General features: G+C 45.0%; 1 protein-coding gene and 1 pseudogene across 15 annotated transcripts in view; both read right to left on the bottom strand.

Moving 5' to 3' along the window:
• Arhgef11 (Rho guanine nucleotide exchange factor 11) overlaps positions 1 to 20800 on the bottom strand; it is a 118085-nt gene that overhangs the window by 29167 nt on the left and 68118 nt on the right. For 13 of the 15 annotated variants that reach the window (XM_087203415.1, XM_087203413.1, XM_087203420.1 and 10 more), the window contains 9 exons: positions 19767 to 19865; positions 16881 to 16930; positions 16072 to 16129; positions 15163 to 15335; positions 14376 to 14447; positions 6842 to 6961; positions 4437 to 4482; positions 3787 to 3863; positions 2631 to 2768 (listed from right to left, as the gene is read on the bottom strand). In XM_087203415.1, coding sequence (XP_087059541.1) covers positions 2631 to 2768; positions 3787 to 3863; positions 4437 to 4482; positions 6842 to 6961; positions 14376 to 14447; positions 15163 to 15335; positions 16072 to 16129; positions 16881 to 16930; positions 19767 to 19865 — 833 coding nt within the window. The remainder of the gene's footprint in view (positions 1 to 2630; positions 2769 to 3786; positions 3864 to 4436; positions 4483 to 6841; positions 6962 to 14375; positions 14448 to 15162; positions 15336 to 16071; positions 16130 to 16880; positions 16931 to 19766; positions 19866 to 20800) is intronic. The other 2 variants (XM_087203422.1, XM_087203417.1) reach the window with 1 other exon arrangement.
• LOC147820817 (U2 spliceosomal RNA) lies at positions 1653 to 1785 on the bottom strand (annotated as a pseudogene).

Below are 20800 nucleotides of genomic sequence, written 5' to 3'. Positions count from 1 at the left end.
GAAAAGCACCCAAAAAACCAAAAAAACCCCCCAAAACCCCTAGGTATTTCCTTGTATAGGGGGATGATTTTTAAAGTCTTCACAAATACATATTTTTTTTTCTGATTACAAAAGTAGACTATCCACTTTACTTAAAAATCAAACATAGGGGCCGGGATTTAGCTCAGTGGTTCTGCTGCCTGCCTCGCAAGCTCAAGGACCCAAGTTCGATCCCCGGTACCAAAAAAAAAAATCAAACATAAAGGTGGGCATGCATGCTTGTAATCCCAGCACTCGGGAGGCTGAGGCAGGAGGATTGCCGTGAGTTCAAAGTCAGCTTAGGCTACATAGTTTTAATGCAATCCCAATCAAAATACCACTAGCATTCCTCCAGAACCAGAGAAAACACCTCTAAAATTCATATGGAACTAGAAGAAACCTAAGATAGCAAAAGCAATACTAGGCAACAAGAGCAAGGTAGGAGGCACCACAATCCTGGACTTCAAAGTCACACTACAAAGCTACAGTGATTTAAAAAACATGGTATTGGCAAACAAACAAACAACCCCTTGTGTGTTAATGGAACAGAACAGAGGGATGTAGAAACAACTCCAGGCAAGCCCAGCTACCTAATCTTTGACAAGGGGGCCAAAAATCTTTCACTGGAGGAAAGACAGCCTCTTTAACAACTGGTGCTGGGAAATCTGGCTCTCCATATGCGGAATTCTGAACCTAGACCCATATCTCTCACCATGCACTAAACTAAGATCAAAATAGATCAAAGATCTAAATACTGAAACAGAAACAATCTGTGGAAGACAAAATAGGTGTAGACAAGGACTTTCTCAACTGCACTTACTTTTATTATACCCAGTGTACAAACATTTTCTTTTCCAAGGTATTAGACGCCACTTCATTAAAATAAACACTGTTCTTGACCTCCAGTATTGATTTCATGATTCACCAAAAGGTGGCAACTCACAATTTGCAAAAACCACCTGTATATTTTCTTATAACAATGTCTTCCAGCATAGGAAGTGCACCACTGGTGGAACTCATAATTTAGGCGAGGCTCAAAGTAATTTTAGGTGGTACCTGGATGAGGTATCATACAGCACTGAATCATATTGTAAGATAGTCAGTGTCTCTTCAATTCATTAATCCTTTTGATTAACCCAGAGAAGATTTTAGCCTGCTGCTAGCCTATCTTTACTACCTTTCACAAAGGCAGAATTGGCCTTGGGCTTAACTAAAGTTGATGACAAGCAAAAGATTGAGTCCAACTAGAGTTTATTTTCCAGCTTGTTTCAAATTTAATCTATTTTTATTTTTTTTTTTATTTTATTTATTTTTGGTACCAGGGATCGAACTCAGGTCCTTGAGCTTGCGTAGCAGGCATTGAAACCACTGAGCTAAATCCCCGGCCCAATTTAATCTATTTTTAAAGTAGGTGATGCATTAACATAGTCTAGAATTGGAAGGATACAAAAGGGTGAATATAACGAGAAGCTTCCATCCAACATCTATCCTCAACCCATCAGTCTCTCAGAGGCCACACGGTTACATTCTCATGTGTTTATTCAGAGACACCTCAGGAAGGAGACAACTCCTTTTTTAAATATAAGTAGAGGCTTTCTAGTTAGCACTACATAAAATTGCTTCTAAGTGTATATTTAGCTTTACATTTATCTTGCATTTATAGCAAGATAATACTGGCTTTAATTTAATAGAGTACCTTTAAATTAAAAGGTAAGCTTGAAGAAAAATATACTACACTTGATCTTAGCCAAAAGGCCGAGAAGTGATGAAGAAAAATATTAAGTAACATTACACAGTTGGAATGTGATTAGAATGCATCATGGTGGTAATTTAAAAAATGTCATTTGACAGAACTAGAAGACTGTTTCCCAGTGTCTGTAACAGGTGTAGTGGCTTCTGTCTGCACCAGGACAGGCATTTCCTGGCTGCCAAGCCGGGCATTCCACTGCCAGGCAGCCCAGATTCTTTGTAAGTTTTTATACTGAGCCCAAATCTATCTTCCTGAAAACTCCCCTAGACCCAGCTCTGCCTTTGACTGTGGGGCTTTCAAATCCGACCCTGCAGAACCTAGGGCTCCATGCAGTGGCCCTGAGGGCAGGGGAGGCTCATCAGGAAGATCCCAGGAATGCTAAATTTTTATGTTTTCTACAGTAGAGTTACAAATAGTAAGATTTGAGAAAAAGATTCTTGCTAAAGCAGGAGAACATTGAAAATCAGTATTCTGGGCTGGGGATGTAGCTCAGTGGCGCCGCACCTGCCTTGCAAGTGCAAGGTCCCGAGTTCAATCCCCGATATCGCAAAAAAAAAAGAAAAAAGAAAAAAAATCTATTCTATCCACTCATTAAAAGGAAGACCAGCTATCTGCTCCTTAGCTGCCACATCCTTACAGATGCATCCACTGACTCTTCACACAGGAACTGAGACTGCCTCGCTTTCCTATTTCTACCACAGTCTTTCTTCACTGTTTGTTCTCTAAGTGACTTTCTCAAATTGTGAGTGGCCAGAGCAGGGTTTAGTCTGACTATTCAAGACCATGTAGTGCAGTAACAATGCCCCCAAACTGCAGTTCTGAACAGGGAAAGGAAAGCTGCAGGACAGCTCCGGTCACTCACCTGTTCACTGGACAGGGGGATTGGGATGTCTGAGCCCTGCCGCCTATGGTGCTGGGCCACCCTGGCCATGATCACAGGGGAGGTTCGAGGACTGTCCAGTCCAGGGTCTGACAGTACTGAGTTCCGATTCACCCATGACTAGAGGAACAGAGAACTCTGTGAGAAGGAACCTGGTCCAGGAGACTCTTGGGGTTCAGCTAAGGTGCAGATGAGGTCCACATGTGCATAATACCGCACCCTGGATTACAGTGTCTCATTTAATGCCTCCACTGGCTCTCTGAGATAGATTGTATCATTTATCTCACTTTTCTACACAGCCACTAAGACTTGGGAAGGTGTGAGGACTGCTGAAGGTCAGAGAGCTCAGAATGGATTCAGTCAGGCAGCTCCACCCCACAGCCCATTCTCCCCATTGCCAGCTACTTCACTTCCTACAGAATGTCCAATGTCCGGCAGAGATTACTTAAGGACACTCTCCCCACCCTGCACCACTCTCTCTCCTTCTTCACTTTCCCACACACTGATCATCTTCCCACCGACAGACAGAAGCAGTGAGGAAATAAAATTCCAAATATATAATTAGGCTTTTCATATATTTTCAACTACTTATTCACCTATTTGATTATCTGGCTAAGTGCGTATTTTACTATTACCATCATCAGCCCTTCCACTTAGACCGTAAGTTCATATTTACAGCTTATACATGCAAACTGAGAACACCTTTGACCTTTGGGGTCAAAACCTAAAATTCTCTGACCACTCTAGAAAAGATAAGCCGTTCAAGTAGAAACAGATCGACAGCAAAGTAAGGCCATCGCTTGTGGGTTCACTCTGTGTTTGGTTGTAGGACTGCTGATCTGTGCTGCACCCCCTTACTCGCTAAGGCCTGCCATCATAATGACACAGTTGGCTTCCCTCTCCCCCCTACTTGCCATCCAGGAGTTGGCTGTGATGGAACAGAGCCAGACTTGAGGAGATGGCATACAGGGCATTATCCGAAACCCTTCTTTTGGAGCCCAGAGCACAGTGACTAAAATCCTTGCAGTGGAGCTCAGGAAGAGGCACACAGGGGACAGGCCACAGCCAGGGTGCCCAGGTGTCCACGGAGGGGCCCAGGGGACAGTTCTGAACAGGCCTCACCCCTCCAGACACTCACCTCACTGAGTGAGGGAAGGCGTTCTGTTCCGGAGTCCAAGCCACTGTCTGCCTCCTGGGAATCCAGAGAGAGGCGGCCTGAAAAGAAGTTTAGAAGGTAGGGAAGGAGCTCGGGCTGGGGGAAAGAACCCTTATTCCGGGCACCTGTGTCCAGGGCAAAATGGGGTGCTGCCACCGTCTTTTCTTTTGCTGGTTTTCCTCTGGCTCTCATTTCGTGGCCCCGAGCTTCTCTGGGTCCAACTCCCTTGCACTCTCACCTACCTCTGCCCCTGTGCACCGGACACATCACCCCCTGAAGGAAGACTGCAGCCTGTCTCAAACTGGTCTGCCCCCTGAACTCACTCCCAGCCCTCTTCTGGCCACTGATCTCTTTTCACAAGGAGTATCTGCCGAGTCGCTGGCCCAGGTGCTCTCAGGTGAGCTGCTGTCAGGACCACAGCCATCCCAGGACCTGCCTGGTCCTTAGCCATCCAGTGCTCCTGATCAGATGCTCATCTCCACTATGCTCAGTTGCCTCTTCCCGTGACTCTATTTCCAAGAGGGCAGATATTATGTATTTTCTTTCCCAGAATCTGCCCCATGGGGTGAGGACAAGAGATAAGGAGTCTGTGCTATATGCCAGAAAAAAGAGGGATGATGGGGGGTACTCACCTTCTGATGGTTTCTGGCTGGCATCACCATAGAGGGGAAGTATGTCCTGAAAGAGAAAAGCCCCAGGCCGGGGATTTAGCTCAGTGGTTTCGCCCCCTGCTGTGCAAGCGCAAGGACCCGAGTTTGATCCCCAGTGCCAAAAAAACAAAAGTACCAACATCGAAAGTAGACTTAAAATTTCAAAAAAAAAAAAGACAATAACCCTTTTGGGCTGGGGATTTAGCTCAGTGGTTCCGGCGCCTGCCTTGCAAGCGCAAGGTCCAGAGTTCAATCCCAGGTACCCAAAAAAAAAAAAGAGAAAAGCTCCGAGGGCAGGCAGATTCTGTGAGCCTCTCCCCTGTGTCTCCCTCCTCCAGAGGGTATCTGCCTGTACAGTGGTCACTTCTGCTTCCTTCACTGCCTCAGGAACGCCCAGATAGAAGAGATCTCTTCAAGTACAGTTTGAGAGATGGCGACCCCTAATGGTGGGAAAGAGCCTTACCCTCAGTGAAATGCAAACTTCTCACTCCACTGTTACCCTGGACCTGTCTCCCTTGGGTTGGATACCTGAAAGAACTTAACTATCAAGGAGTATAAAAAGTGGGCCGGGGATTTAGCTCAGTGGCTCCACTGCCTGCCTTGCAAGCTCAAGGACCCGAGATTGATCCCTGGTACCAAAAAAAAAAAAAGGAGTACAAAAAGCTGAGGGAGGAGAAGGTTTACTTCTGAGTTCACTGGGGAGGACTGACAGCCCCAGGCAGTGCAGAGGATGTGATGCTGACAGTACTTAACTGTTAACAAAGTGCTTTTCTGGACTGCATTTGATTTTTCAGCAACTCTGAGTGAGGCAGATCACTTCCATGTTGGAAATGACTGGAAGCTCAGATCCTCAGTAACTTGTCCAAGCCACACAGATGGACAACGTTAATGTCAGGCCTGGAGCTCATCTCCAGACTCCAAGCTCCATGCCTCAGATTCACGACCTCATGAGCACATGGAGCCCAGCAATGGTAGCAGCAGTGAACACACACTGGCCCCTGTGCTGGGGCATGGTTTAGTTCTGACGGTACCCTGTTAGGTGAACACCAGTGCGTGCGTGCGTGCGTGTGTGTGTGTGCATGCGCGCGCGCGCATGTGTGGTACGGGGGACTGAACCAAGGCCTCTGCACTGAGCTACATCCCTGGCCACACACCCTCCTGCCCCCATTAGACAGGCTCTCCCTAAGTTGCTATGTTGCTCAGGCTGGGCTCAAACTTGGAATCTTCGTGCTTCAGCCTCCCAGAGTGCTAGTATTACAGGCACACACCACCATGCCCAGCTAGGTGGATACTACTGTAACCTCCATTGTACAAATAAAGAAATGCAGCCTCCCAGGGATTAAGTAATTTGTCCAAAAGGCTAATGGTAACTAGAGCTAGGATTTGGAACCTGAGACTGGTTCACTATATAACATGAGAAATCCTTCAGAAAAACCAACACTTTGTCTCTTTCCCAGACTTTCTGATCTGGATACTGTAGTCTTAAAAAAGCCTTAAGGGCCGGGGATTTAGCTCAGTGGTTTTGCTGCCTGCTGCACAACCCCAAGGACCGGAGTTTGAACCCTGGTACAAACAAATAAACAAACAAAAACCCCTTAAATCTCAACTAGATAAGCCTTAAATAATTTCTACTTATTTTGGCAACTATTGTTCTTCGAGATTTTAAAGTTTCTGGAGAGTTACTGAGGTTGGATGGAGATAAGAAACTAATAGTAAGCCAGGTGTGGTGGTGCATACCTGCACTAGGAGTGCTAGCTAGTATCTAGCACTTGGGAAACTGAGGCAGGAGGATTGCTGGAAGTTCAGGCCAGCCTGGGCTACACAGCAACACCCTGTCTCCGAAAAAAAAAAAAATACAGAAACTAATAGTAAAGTCCCTGTTGAGAACACATAGAGAACAATCCCCTTTCTAGAATTTTCAACACTAGTTTGTAGAACCTGCTCAGCTGACTTTAAAATATCCTTGGATTTCTTTGAGGAGATCTGTTACTTGAAGGACAGGTGGTGGGAAAGCCAGATGAGTCTGGAGTAAAGCCAGAGTAGGAATATACATCAGCCATGAGCAAACGATGCAGAAGGGAAGGCTCATTAGGGGGGGAAAGCTGGCAGTCTGATTTCCTGTTTCCTTCTTTCCAAGGCAACCATGAGTTCTGAGGGCAAGAAATAAGCTTTTCCTTTATGTGGTATCCCACGTGTGCGACAGCGCTCAGCCTCTTTGATGCTCAGTAAAAAACTACTGACCTTTGTTTCTTTGTAGAGTACTACACACAACCTCAGGCTTCAGGTGCTGCCATGACTTGGGCAGCCTTCTGCCGTGGCCTTCTCCCTCATTCTAGCCGAGACCACTGCATGGTGCCCTTCCTAGATCTATGCCTGCAATCACTCACCACTAAGCCACCTGTCTCCTGCTGGATCTTCAGCTGTAACTGAGTGACTCGCCGCCGGGCACCTTCGATCTGCTCTTCCAGCAGGCTGGCGGGGTTCCGGCTATACACCTCACAGATACGCTGGGGAGGCGGGGAGGAGGAGGAGGGAGAATGCAGAGGGGTGGTTAGTAGAGAACAGCCAACTGACCAGTGGGGAAAACAGGCAGTTATCCCACAACAAGGAGGAGAGGGAAGAGGCTGCTTGTCTTCTAGTGGAGGCATCATCACTTACGATCATAAAAAGGGTAAGCAATGAGGAAGAGAATACATGAGGCAGCAGAAGAAAGAAGATAAAATACAAGGGCCTGCCCTAATCTCATCCATTCTTCAAGGCCTGGTTCAAGTCCCTCATCTTAAGGGAGATCTTTCCACTCAAGTGTGAAAAATTGAAGTGATTGTCCAGATCAGTCCACAAAAGAGTGCTAAAGAGGAAACTTGCACACAATGAGAACCCTAGGCAAGGAGAGGAAGGGGCCAACGAGAGCAGCCACCATCCCTGCTGCTCCTGGAGAGCTGAACCATCCTAACCCCCAACTACCACTGCGTATAGCATTTAGCAGAGTGGAGCAGAGGGCCTGAGTAGACCTGGCTTTGAATTCTGGCTCCTCCACTTACTAGCTGTGCAGATGTGAGCAAGCTTGAACACATCCTCACCGATAAAATGGAGACACAAGTGCCTGCTTCACAGGATGGCTGTAAGATCTGAATGAGATAACCTAAAGTGCTTGCAGAGTGTCTGGGGCATGGTTACAGCACAATGCACAGCAGCTACTCATACTGCACTATAAAGGGAGACAGCTGATAAAGCTTGTTGGTTAAATAAAAATTCCTCACATTTATTTTATTTTATTTTTTGTTTTTTTGAGACAGGGTATTGGTATGTACTTCAGATGGGCCTCACCAGGGATCTAGCTCAGTGGTTCCGCCGCCTGCCTCACAAGCGCAAGGTCCCAAGTTCAATCCCCGGTACCAAAAAAGAAAAAAAAAAACTTCTTCAGAGCAGCTTTGAACTTGCAGTGATCCTCCTGCCACAGTCTCTCCAATGCTGGGATTGGAGGCGTGTGCCACTATGTTCAGCAATCCTTATATTTAATGTTTCTTTCTTTCTATGCTTATCAAGCCCCAACCCTTCCCTCAGACCTAGCTTCCAAACATCTGCGGCCACTTTCCCTCCTGCCTTAGAAGAGAGAACATCGAAAGTCAATCCCTCCAACTGCTTTGGGCACTTTCTAGACACTTCATATATAGTCAGTTTCCTTTTACCAACGACTCCTTTCCTTCATCCTACAAATATGTTCAGGTTTCCTGACTTAAAATAAATACACCACAATAAAGTCCTTTCTAGCGGCCCAAATTATTTCTCAAGCCATTGCCCCATTTTTTTTCCTCTTTCCTTCCCAGGCAAATGTTTCAGAATGGTAGCCAGCATTCAGAGTCCCTATTCTCTGGCTTCTGGTCAGTCCTCAACAAACACAACCTAGCGTTTCCCCCATTACCTCAAACAGCTACTCTTTTTCTTTTTTTTTAATAATTTAAAATTCTTATTGATTTTATTTGGCACTGGGGATTGAACTTGGGTCCTTGTGCCTGCGCAGCAGGCGACAAAACCACTGAGCTAAATACCTGGCCCACTCTTATTAATTTTTAAAATTAACTTTATTGGTACATTTAAGGTATACAATATAATGAAATTCATCCTTGGAAATTTGCACCTTTACATAATCCATCTTGGTTCTTATTTTTCCCCTTCCCCTGCCCTCCCTTCAACCATTCCATCCCTTCCTATCTACAAAGACTTTGTTTCCATTTTTTCCTTTTCTCATAATGTTTCCTTTCCCCCTTTCCCCACCCCTCTGGACCTTTTCTTCCTATTTCACATTATTAATTATTCGTTTTAATCATTTTAATCCTTATTTACACTTTCAGTTTCTCACACTAGAGAAACTATTCGGTATTTACACATGGGTGTCCTATTTATTTCACTTAAGAGTATGACCTCAATTTGCATCCACTTAGCGATAAATGTCTCTAGTTTCTCATTCTTTATGGCTGAGTAGTACTCCATTTTATAAAAAAACCCCACATCTTTATCTGGTTTACAGTTGATGGGCACTTGGGCTGTTTCTAAGCTTTAGCTATTATAAAATGTGCTGCTATAAACATGGGTCCACATATATCGCTGTGGTATGATTCTTTTAATTCTTTGGGGAAGATTCCCAGCAGGGGAATAGCTGGGTCAAATGGGACCTGTAGTCCTAGTTCTTTGCGGTATCTCCATACTGATTTCCACAGTGGTTGCACCAGTCTGCACTCCCACCAACAATGGAGAAGGGTTCCTTTCTCCCCACACCCCCGCCAGCATTTGTTATTGGTTGATTTCTTGATAGCAGCCATTCTTTCTGGGGTGAGGTGGAATCTCAGGGTTGTTTTCATCTGCATCTCTCGAATGATGAGTGATGTTGAACATTCTTTCATATATTTATTTGCTGCTTTTCCTTCTTTGTCTGAGAAATGTCTGTTCATTTCAGATGCCCATTTTTGAATTGGCTCTTTAAATTGGGTGGGTGGGGTCTGATTTTTTTCAGTTCTTTACATATTCTAGATAGTAGTCCTTTGTCTGAGGTACAGCTGCTAAAAATTTTTTCCCACATTGTCGGTTGTCTCTTAGCTCTGTTGGTGGTTTCTCTTGCAGTGCAGAAGCTTTTTAATAAGATGAGATCCCAGTTGCTGATTCTTTGTGCTTGTTCCCATGCTACTGAAGATTTGTTCATAAAATCTTTTCCTAAAAAAAAAAAATCTTTTCCTATGCCAATATCTTCAAGAGTTCTACCTAACTTACCTTCCAGTAAGTTTAGTGTTTCTGTTTTAATATTTAGATCTTTAATCCCCTTCAATCTTAGTTTAGTGCATGGTGATACATATGGGTTTAGTTTTAATCTTTGGCAAGTTGAAATCCAGTTTTTCCTACAACATTTATTAAAGAGGCTATCTTGGCCAGGGATTTAGCTCAGTGGTTTTGCCGCCTGCTGTGCAAGCGCAAGGACCTGAGTTCGATCCCCAGTACCAAAAAAAAAAAAAGAGACTATCTTTCCTCCAGTGAGGGTGGTTGGCTCCTTTGTCAAAGATGAGGTGGCTGAGCATGTCTGGAGTTGTTTCTTTATCTTCTAATCTCTTCCACTGATCCTCGGATCTGTTTCTTTGCCAGTACCATGCTGTTTTTAACACAGTAGCTTCGCAGTATAGTATAAGTCGGGGATGGTGATACCCCCTGCCATGTCTCTGTTGCCTAGGATTGCTTTTGCTATTTTAGGTCTCTTGTGGTTCCAAATGAATTTTTGGATAAATAGCTACTCTTTCAAGGGACAGGGATGACAGGAAAGCACGCCGTGGAGGCACATTTAACTCTCCCCAAATCCACCCTCAGCTTTCTCCACTCTGCAGTGATGCCCTGGAAGATCTCATCCAGACCCCAGTTCCAACAATGATCTGTATACTGAGGATACTTTACTTGAATCAGCCTTTTCTCCTCAGCTTCAGCCCTGTCCCTGCCATATGTGTGGAGAAGCTTCATCTGATACCTTCAAACTCAGCATACCTAAAGCTGACCTTCATTTCTTTCCCCTGAACTCTGCTCCCTTCCACTACTTGCTCCATCAACGGCACCACCTACTCAGGCATCCAAACGTGGGCCATCTTTTTTTTTATTTTTTGGTACCAGGGATCGAACTTGAGTCCTTGCGCTTGCGCAGCAGGCAGTGAGACCACTGAGCTAAATCCCCGGCCCGAGTGCCATCTTTTTTATTCTTTTTTTTTTTTTTTTTTCGGTGCCGGGAATTGAACTCGGGACCTTGCTCTTGTGAGGCAGGCACCAGAACCACTGAGCTAAATCCCCGGCCCAATTCTTTCTTCTCCCTCTCTGGCCAGTAGTTCGAGACCTGACCTCTAAAATGTCTCCCACTGTTGTTCCTTCCCTTTTGTTCTGACTCTTGCTGGTGTTGTTAAACCTGTTGTTAAATCTATCCTCATCTGTGTAACAGCCTCCTAGGTCTCCACAGTACCAGCCCACTTAGCATACTCCTCCAAAGAACACTGATTTGAAATCACTCCCTACTCAAAATCCTTTGATCAATTGCCATTGCCTTTAGGGCAAAGTCCAAGCCCTCATGATATTTATGGCCCAAATCGCTTTTCAACAACTGTAGCCACTGCCATTCTCAATGTTCTAATCCTGAACGCAGCTCAAGCATCGCCTCATGAAGCCTTCTGATAACTGCACAAGTAATTATTCCCTCATTTCAGCTATCATGGCATTAAAATTTTTAAAAAATGTCACTGAGGTATAATTCATGTCACATAAGCCTCACAATTTAAAAGCATATAATTCAGTGACTTCTGACATCCTCACACAATTGTGCAACCATCCCCACCGTCCAGTTCAGAACGCTCCCAACACCCAACAAGGAAGCCAGCACCTGTGAGCAGTCACTGCCCCCGCCCCTTCTTCCACCTCCCGTCTCTGGATGTGCCTGGACGTCCTGTGCAAAGGAGCCACAGTCCGTGGACTTCTGTCTGGGGTCTCTGGGTCAGCATGTTTGCAGGGTATGCTAGGCTACAGCACACATACCAGTGTCTCACCCTTCTTATGGTTGAATACTACCCTACTGTGTGGATCTATGGCACTTCGCTTATATTTGTCTATTCATTACCTGATGGGCATCTGGGTTGTTTCTACTTTTTTGGCTAATAAAAATAAAGCTATTCTGGGGCCGAGAATTTAGCTCAGTGGTTTCACCGCCTGCTGTGCAAGCACAAGGACCCGAGTTCAATCCCCGGTACCAAAAAAATAAATAAATAAATAAAGCTATTCTGAATGTTCACGTACAAGCTTTATGGGAACATATGTTCTTAATTCCTCCAGGTATTCATCCAGGAGTGGAATTGCTGGGTCATCACTATCTTGGTTTAACATTCTGAAGAACTGGTCAGGTATGGTGGTGCACAACTATAACCCAGCACTCGGGAGGCTGAGGCAGGAAGATCACTGTGAGTTTGAGGCCAGCTTGGACTGCATAGTGAGACCCTGTCTCAAAAAACCAAAACCAAAACCAAAGAAAAAAAAAAAAGAAAGAAAGAAAGAAACCCAAAGCATTTTGAAGAGCTGCTTATCTCCAGCATAGTTGCACTATTTTATATTCCCCTTCAATGGTGAAAGTAGATCAGGACAGTGCATATGGAAGCAAAATATAAACAAATAATCTCTCTCAGCTTTGTCTCCAGCCTTACCAACACTTGATATTCTCCATTACTTTGGTTACAAAGTGGTATCCACTGTCCTTTCCATTAGAAGCTCCTCATGACTAACAATGTCAAGCATCTTTTCACATGCGTATTAGCCATTAGCTCTTTTTCTTTCCCTTTTCCCTCCTTCCCTTCTCCCTATCTTCCTTTCTTTTTGTGGTAGTGAGGACCACACCCAGGGTACAGCTCTAGGACATAGGGTCTCACTAAGTTATCTAAGTTGAGCTCAAACTTGTGACCCTCCTACCTCATTCCCAAACAGCCTAGAACTACAGGCTTGTGCCACTGTGTCTGACAAGTCTTTAATTTTTTTGGTACCAGGGATTGAACTCAGAACCTTGAGCTTGCAAGGCAGGCACCAGAACCACTGAGCCAGATCCCTGGTCAAGTTTTTAATTCTGATGAAACCCAATTATCTTGTTCAGGTTCTTGGACCTTTTGCTTGCTTTCCTGCGGTGCTGGGGAGTGGACCCCGGCCTCACACATGCTAGGCAAGTGCTCTGTCAGAGGCTCACAGCCCTGTTTGTGCTTTTGGTGTCACACTGAAGAAACCACTGCCTAATCCAGGGTCACGAAGAATTAGACATATTTTCTTTCTTTCTTTTTTAAATTATACATATTTTCTTCTAAGAGCTTTAGTTTTCAAAAAGTTTTGGCTCTTACATTTAACTCTGACCCATTTTGAGTTAATTTTTGTTGATGTTTTGTTTTGTTTTGTTGAGACAGGGTCTCACTCTGTAATTCAGGTTGGCCTTGAACTCACAGCAATCCTCCTGGCTCAGCCTCCTGATTGTTGGGATTACAGGCATGCACCACTACGTCTAGTGAGTTCATTTTTGTTAACTGCGTGAGGTAAGTGCAATTCTTTGCATGTATATATCCAGTTGTCCCTGTACCATTTTTTGAAAGGGAATTTCTTCTCCATTGGATTGTCTTGGTGTCTTTGTTGAAAATCAACTGACCACAGATGTGGGTGTTAAGCCCTGGACCTTGGATGCTATCCCATGGCCCTGTAGGTCTACCTGTGCACCTGTACCAGTGTCATTACTCTGTGTTGATATATATACATAAGTATCATCACTTATAATGCAGCACATTCCACTCATCCATCCATGTTTCATGGGATCGCTAACTCCTCAAAGGTTCACCTCTCATCTATCTTTCTAATTTTTGCCCCTAACACACGCAGTCCCTAGTACACAGCAAGACTTTGTGCCTGTTAAGTAAATGAATGTATTGAACCTAAGCTGCACACTCACTAGCATTCTTCCCTCGTCTCTTTTGAATGCTGAAGCCCCACTCTTCAAGGTCCACTGGAATGCTCTCCTCTGTGAAGCCTTTTCCCGCATGCTCCATCACTAAATTAACTGCTCTCTTATAGCCAATTCTTTGTTCTTCCCGTTCTCGCTCCTTCTGTAATCTGAATTCCCCCCATTAGACTTTAAACACGTCAAGGGCAATACATACAATAAGCCCTGAAAAAGAAACGTGTGGAGCTGAGAAGATGGGGTGAGGAGACTGCCGGAAGCCTTGCTTTGCTGGGACTCTGGTTATTCCGCTCTAGCCACATCAATCTTCTGACTGTCCTCTGTGCAGATCACTTCACTGGCCCCAAAATCGTTCTTCACCGCGTCCACCAGCAGTGCCTGTGCCTGACCCTATCAGTTTGGCCAGGACTTGCTACCCACCCCCACCCGCCATGCATCTTACCCTTCTTTGGAAACCTCTCCGATCAATCTCAACCTCTCCAATGTTCCTCAGTTGTAATGTTCCTCAATTCTGTGGACCCGATTCATCACCTATTCACTAGCCTAATCTATTACCTATGGAATTCAATTATCCTATGCACTCTATTGGTAAAACTCTGCTTTAACAAATTCTTTTTTTGGTGGGGGTGGATTGAGACAGGGCCTTGCTGTGTAGTACAGGCTGGCCCTGAACTCACTAGTAGCCCAGGCTGGCTTGCAACAATCCTCCTGGCTCAGCCTTCTGAGTGCTAGGATTACAGGAATGCACCACTGTATACAGCCCTGCTTTAACAAATTCAAATGACAACTCTTCAGTAATCCTGAAGTTTTATTTTTAAGGTTTTATAGTGAGAGGCTATGGATTGCAAACTGGGTTGTATACATTGGCAGATTGTGCTAGTATTGCTTCACTAAGGCGGTGGGCAGGCTATCTTCAGCAGTGACCTCACCTGTAGCTCTTTTTCCTCCTGTCTCAGCATGTTTCTGAGGATCTGGGTGGCATGTTTCTGAACTTCAGGGTCCTAGGGATGGAAGACAGAACCAAGTGAGCACTGGGGACTAGCTCAGCAGCATGGGTCCCCAGGCAGGGAAGGCTGAGGGCAGAGTCTGGCTCACGGTGCTTTGTATACATGCAAGACCTTGCTGGGATGCAGTCGACACAAAATCTCATTTTGATTTTGTTCCTGAACTTCCTAGAAGTCTTTACTATGAACCACTTTCAGGGTTTCTCCAGGGACTTGCTGGCTCAGTCTTCTTTCCAACTGGAAAATCCCATTTCCTATAACTGTCTGCATCTTGTCCTCTTTTAAGCCTTCACACAGGCTTTCCCACACTGAAGGCTGTGCTTCCCCTGCTTCTGTCCTTGTCTGCCTCTCTACCAACTGGGATTAGTATCTCACTCTTCCAGGCAGTCTTTTTTCTCTTGGATGCTGTTCTCTCACTCCCTTATAATACTGACTGGCAACAGTCTGTAACAGATGCCTTCCATTCATGCCTGGAGGGGGCGCTCTCTCCAGTGAGGGAACACTCTCAGATACTTAGAAAAAACCTCACATACATTCACACAGGAGGAGGATGCTCAGTCATGGAATACGTTTTATGTAGTTTTCATTTCTGTTTGAAGCTGTTCATTTGTCTCTTGGCTCGTCTGCTTAACACAGCCTTGTTCAATTTAATCTCCACCGGAGAACTCTTCAAAGGGACCAGAGTGTGGAAGGGAAGGAGGAAGACTATTACCTGCAGAGGTTTGGGTCCTGTGATGCGTTGTGGGGGTGGCAGAGGTGGAGGAGGTGGTGGTGGTGGGATCATGGGGGTGACTCGGGGATGTCCTGCCGGCTCCTGCTGGAGTGCAGCGACACCGACAGATGAGGGTGAGGAGCCCAGGAGAGTCAGTGCAACATAGGCACCAGCTGGGGGAGACAAGGAGAGGCTTGTTCAGGTGGCACTGTTCGGGAGAGCAAGCTACAAAGGAGAGGGTTCTTCTCTTCTCCTCCATTACTTGTAATCCTGTGGTTTAAGTTCTCACTTGCAAAGCCCCAACCACTCTCTGAGTCCTGCCTTCTTGCCCTGCATCAACCCAAGTCTCCCTTCCTTCCTGCAGAGACCTGAAACACGAGCCAACGCATCCACCCTTGTTTGGTCCTTTATCTCATTAAAAGAAACAACCAATGGAAGCACCAGCACACAGCCCCTGGCAAACAGCAGGCACTCGAATGTTAGCCCTCCACCCCAGGCCCAAGACTTCCCCCCCTTCTTCCCTCAACATCTGCTGCTTTTATCTGATTATCTGTGCACTCAATTGCAGGCTCTTCCTGTCTACAGACCAAGTGTGTTTTGCTTCTCCCTACCCTCAAAACAGGAACTAGATGAGGAAGAATGTCTGTGAATGGAAGACAGGACAGAATGGTATTTAAGTGGGGTGTGGTCTAAATAGGAGTGGCAAAGATGGGTGTGGAAAAATGAAGCCACGTGAGCAGTGTCCCTGTTAGAACGATAATAGGAATTTGGGGCCTTCTGAGTGACTGTTCCAAGTTGAGATTAGACATCTAGGAAGGCAGCCTCCCGGGTCAGTGGGCCTGCTCCTCCTCCCTCCCTCAGCTCACTAGCCCCTTGATTTTCCTTAGTGCTCACCCCTTTCCAACTCACATTTGATAAGTTTCACTACCTCCAGGTGTGAGCTATTGGTCACCATGGTGCCGTTAACCTGTTGGAGGGACAAAGAACACTGAGTAACAGTGACGGAAACCTGGGCGCTCCTCTAAGCTTTTGATGTCGCTTCACTAGGAAGCCATTTTCCAGGGCTCTCTAGATACCTCTGGTCACTTGCTTATTCAAATCCACATTACAAATTTGTTCCTGTTTACATGTGCCATGTGATTTTTCTTCCCAGCCAGTGTACAACTTTTTGGGGACAAGACCTGTTTTTTCATTCATTCATTTAGTCATTTATTTCTTTAATGCCTTTTCACCCATTTGCCTCACACCTGTGTTTATCAACTAGCCCAGTGTATTTCCTCCTTTCTAGAAGACCAGGAGTCTGTGCATCAGGATTTCTTTAGTGCTTCTAGGACACATTACGCAGAAGACAGACCTGAATGGGCAGGGTGGATTCTAGTAGTTTAGAACAGCCAAGCATCTAAGGTCAGTACTGTACCGGGAACTACAAGCTGAGAATGTGGAGGCTTACATCCCCTCTTTATTAATCTTATTTTTATCGTGTATGAAGTGGGGCTAACAACACCTGTTGTAAAAGTTTGGCTGCTTTAGAGTCACAAGGGTCCAGAACTTGGAACCCTCTCCTATCTTAATTCTCTGCTCTCACTATATTATCATGTTCTCTCGTGGTGCCACACCAGACTTGGCGTATAGTAATGGATACAGGTAGGACAGGCCAAGGCCACAGAACCTCTGCACCTCTGTGTCTTTTCCAGGGGATGGGAATCAGGGTCACTCACTTTGATGATTCGGTCGCCCTCTTTCACTCCAGCTTTCATGGCTGCACCCCCTGTAAGGAGAAGGGCTGGTCAACAGAGCGCCACACAACCTCCCCCAGAAGCCACTGAGCCCACACCACGGTCACTGTCAGAGCTCCATCTGAAGTGTCACCACACGTTTCTGCACAAAGCACCTCAGCTGCTGGGTGAACATCCCATTTTGCCCCAATGACAAGTGATTTTCAATCGGCAGCAGACTTCCTGAGGTCACATCTGCTGCTCATGCCTTCCTTTGTCCTGGCTCAGAAGACCGACTTCTGATGACCAGCAAGGTGGGAGACAGGCAGGGCCAGGCCCCAGGGAGAGTTCATCTGACACATGTGAAGCATCTAGATATGACCCAAGGTCGGATAAACACTGTTACTATCCAGTGGGAAAAGTGAGTTAAAGGCATTAAGTATAATTGGTAAAATAATAATAATTATTAAGAGAAATATGGAGAAAAAGGATTAAAACAAATTTTTAAATTGGTTATTCATAAGTTGTGAGAGGTTCATAAAGATATTGAGGACTCGTGCCTTTAAAAATGATTATTATATTTTTCTGTTTTAAAAAAACTTTTAAACTATTTATAGCTTCTTCCTTTAAAACGGACCAGATTAAGGGCTTCTGACGTTGGCTGATGAGAACGCGCCTAGAAGAACATGCTCCTGATCTTTTCAGGTTCGCACTCACCCAGTGGCTATGGTGGTTTTGACCTCCATGTAGTTTTAAATGGCTTCTACTGCTAGCTTAATTTATACCCAGGAAGCACAAGAAACATAACAGCAATTAACAGAAATTAGTTAATGAGAGGCATAAAAATTATATTTTGTAAATTTGCTCCAAGATGATTATTAAATCTAAAAGTTGCATTTATCTGATCAAAACAAAACTCCCGAAAAGCACATCTAGATGTTTCTAGTACACTAAAAAAACAAAAAAAGGGCTGGGGATTTAGCTCAGTGGTTTCACTGCCTGCTGCGCAAGCGCAAGGACCCAAGTTCAATCCCCCATACCAAAAATAAATAAATATTTTAAAAAACAAAAAACCCCCAAAAAAGTACAGTGATGATTATGTTCCAATTTGGCTTTTCAATATGGGTACTAAGACTCCTCTCATCCAAAATGTGCTATTTATGGCACAGTACTTGCAAATAGCTTGAAATTCTCTCTTACACATTTGTAGAAATGAAAGCTGGAAAGGAAAAAGCTATCTTGCTTGAATACATGAAACACATAAGGTGACTTCTAATAACTCAAGTGATTAAAATAAACTATAAACTAAACTCTTTAAAGGAATCTGAGCAAAAGTTCTCAGATTTCTGTTAGATGAGAATCACCAAGGCACTTTGTTAAAATGTGTATCCTTGGCCCCTTGTCAGAAAGGTGACTCAGTACTAAGGTTGGGCCTAGGAATAAGGACTTCAATCATCCTAGGACCTATGTGTGATTCTGATGGAGCCAAAACACAAATAGTGAACTAAAGAAACTCAGTATTTGGAAAGGACAACAGCAATTGCTGTTACTCTTGTGATTCCAGTGCCCATCCAAATTAAGTCTTCTCTCTTCTCCCCGAAACACACACACACACACACACACACACACGTACACACCTTATTTTATTGCAAGTCATTTTTTTGTTCTTTACTCTTTGATTCTAACTCTACTCAACCTAGGAGGTGGAAAAAGTGAAGGAGAGCTGAACCCACATTTCACTGGAGGGGACCCCATACTTTCTGTATCTAATAGATGGCAGAGGCAAAGCGCATGTTATTGGTTGTTCTACTAGCTCTGTTTCATCCTAGTCCAGGAACGCTGAAAAATAAGGGAAGCAAAGAATAAAACTATCTTTTCAGAGCTTTACTCAAGGATATGAAAAACAAACCTGCCACTGATAAAAGTTAGCTTCCAAACATAAGATGCTATAATTATTTATATCCTTGTATGAGCCACATATTTCATTTTGGTCAGGCATTTATAATTGTCTTTTCATTTTCCCTGTAAACATATCCCAAGTCTTTCTCCAAAATTACTGCAAGTATATTCTTCCTTCTCCCTGGGGTGAAAGGCCAGTCTGCTCTTAGCATTTCCTGTGTTCTCCAAGAGGCCAAGCCGACAGATGATCCGTGTTCCTGGCCTGATCCTATTTACCACCTAAAGTTCATCCCTGAGGGATACTCGCTTTATACTGTCTGGCATCCTCTCTCCTGCTTGTCTTCTTCAGCCGGGCACTAACATTGGCAGGGCTGTTTTCATTTCCATCTTCCACACTGAAAATCTTCTCACGCTGAAATCCTCTTCTAAAGAATTTTCAAAGTGATCAGAAGGGAAGTGACTACGCCCCTTGAATCAGACTGCCCAAACAAACTTCCAAACACCATTTCATCTGACACAATACTTGGTACATGTCATCTATCTTTTGGTAATTTATTAATGTTAACTGATTGCAAATAAATGTGTTCTAAAACCACTGGGACCAGCATGTCTGTAACTAAACCTGGGCAGTAGCTGATCGTCTGAGCACTCAGCCAGGTAACGAGGAGGTCATGTGAAGAAAGGAGGCCTCTGATTCCTCCTCATGTCTTCTGACCCAGTATGAGGGACTCACCTGGGTGGAATCAGGTATCGGTCTAATGACTCAAGGACTGTCCTGTTGGGTTTCACACTTCCCTAGTGTGATCCCTAGAGCTTTTGCCTCATGGCTTGGTGTGGTGGTGATGGACCTAGACATCTGTGGGGAGCAGTTCTAGAGTAATTCATTCTTGGTCCACAGGGCTCCTCCTGGCTGACCCACATCATCCTGCACTGGCACATACACGAGCCTTTTCAGGAGGCGTTCACTGTCAGGGAGAGGGGAGTACTTACCAGGCCGCACGGACTGCACCAGAACAATGCGATCCCCACTGACTGTGAAGCCGAAGCCATGCTGGTCCTTCTGGATGATGACACAGCGTTGGACAAGACCTGGCGGGAATGAGTGAGAGGAGAGGCTGGGCCAGCAGTCTCTGAAGGTTGGTGCATACAAGCCAAGGCCGACTCCGCAAAGCCCCAGTGCATTTCCTCCCGAGAAGCCTTCGCAAACTAACCCAATACCGACTCATCCTGTTCAAACACATAATGTGCTTCCCAGGGACTGGGCAAGCACCTGTAGTCTCCTCGGAATCCCGTAGGAGAAAAGGCCCTTCTCTGCGGTGCTAAGATGCTGTCTCTCATCCATGTCAGCCCCTTTTGGTTTGTCTGGGTGAGACTGGTCAAAGAAGGGGCAGAGCCAAGTCCAACTACCCTCCTAAACATTAATATTACAGCAAAGGAATATTCTGTTGGGTGGACTGAAAACTTTACGTCATGTCATTACCAATGACACCAGCAGGTGGGACACTAACACTTGCTGACTGTTTCTTGCAGAGCTGGACACCTTGCCCCAGGTGATTCAGGGCTGATCCCTTGCCAAGTCCAGGGAAGGACAAATGACATGGGGAAATCTTTTTATTCACATGAACACCATCTATGGAACTTTGAACAATGAAAAGAAACCAAGGCGATGACTCCTGAGTGTTGCCATCCTTGTGGTCGTGTGACAGGCACTGTGCCTGTGTGACTGCATTCTGTAATGATTCAGAACGGGTTCCAGAGCAAACAGAATGGGGGCTACATCCTGATTCTGTCCCCAACAAGTTTGGACAGCTGGGCAGGCTTCTTAAATGCAAAGCTCCCTCATTTGTAAAATGAAGACAATAAAACCCACTGTCTAGGTTGATGTAAGGGGTCAATTTATATAAACCAGTAACACAAGGCCTGGGACACATTCAGTACTCAATGTAAAGACTGAGGTGCTTTGTTTGGGGTGTGAGGATGCGTGCTCTGCTACACCTATGTGTTGATACCAAGAAGGTGGTTAC

This window comes from Heterocephalus glaber, unplaced genomic scaffold, assembly GCF_053883595.1.
Source record: "Heterocephalus glaber isolate CG9 unplaced genomic scaffold, H.glaber_assembly_v1.0 deba00001795, whole genome shotgun sequence".
NCBI lineage: Eukaryota > Metazoa > Chordata > Mammalia > Rodentia > Bathyergidae > Heterocephalus > Heterocephalus glaber.
Note: the sequence above shows the minus strand (reverse complement) of the source record. Positions and strands in the feature narration are given on the sequence as shown.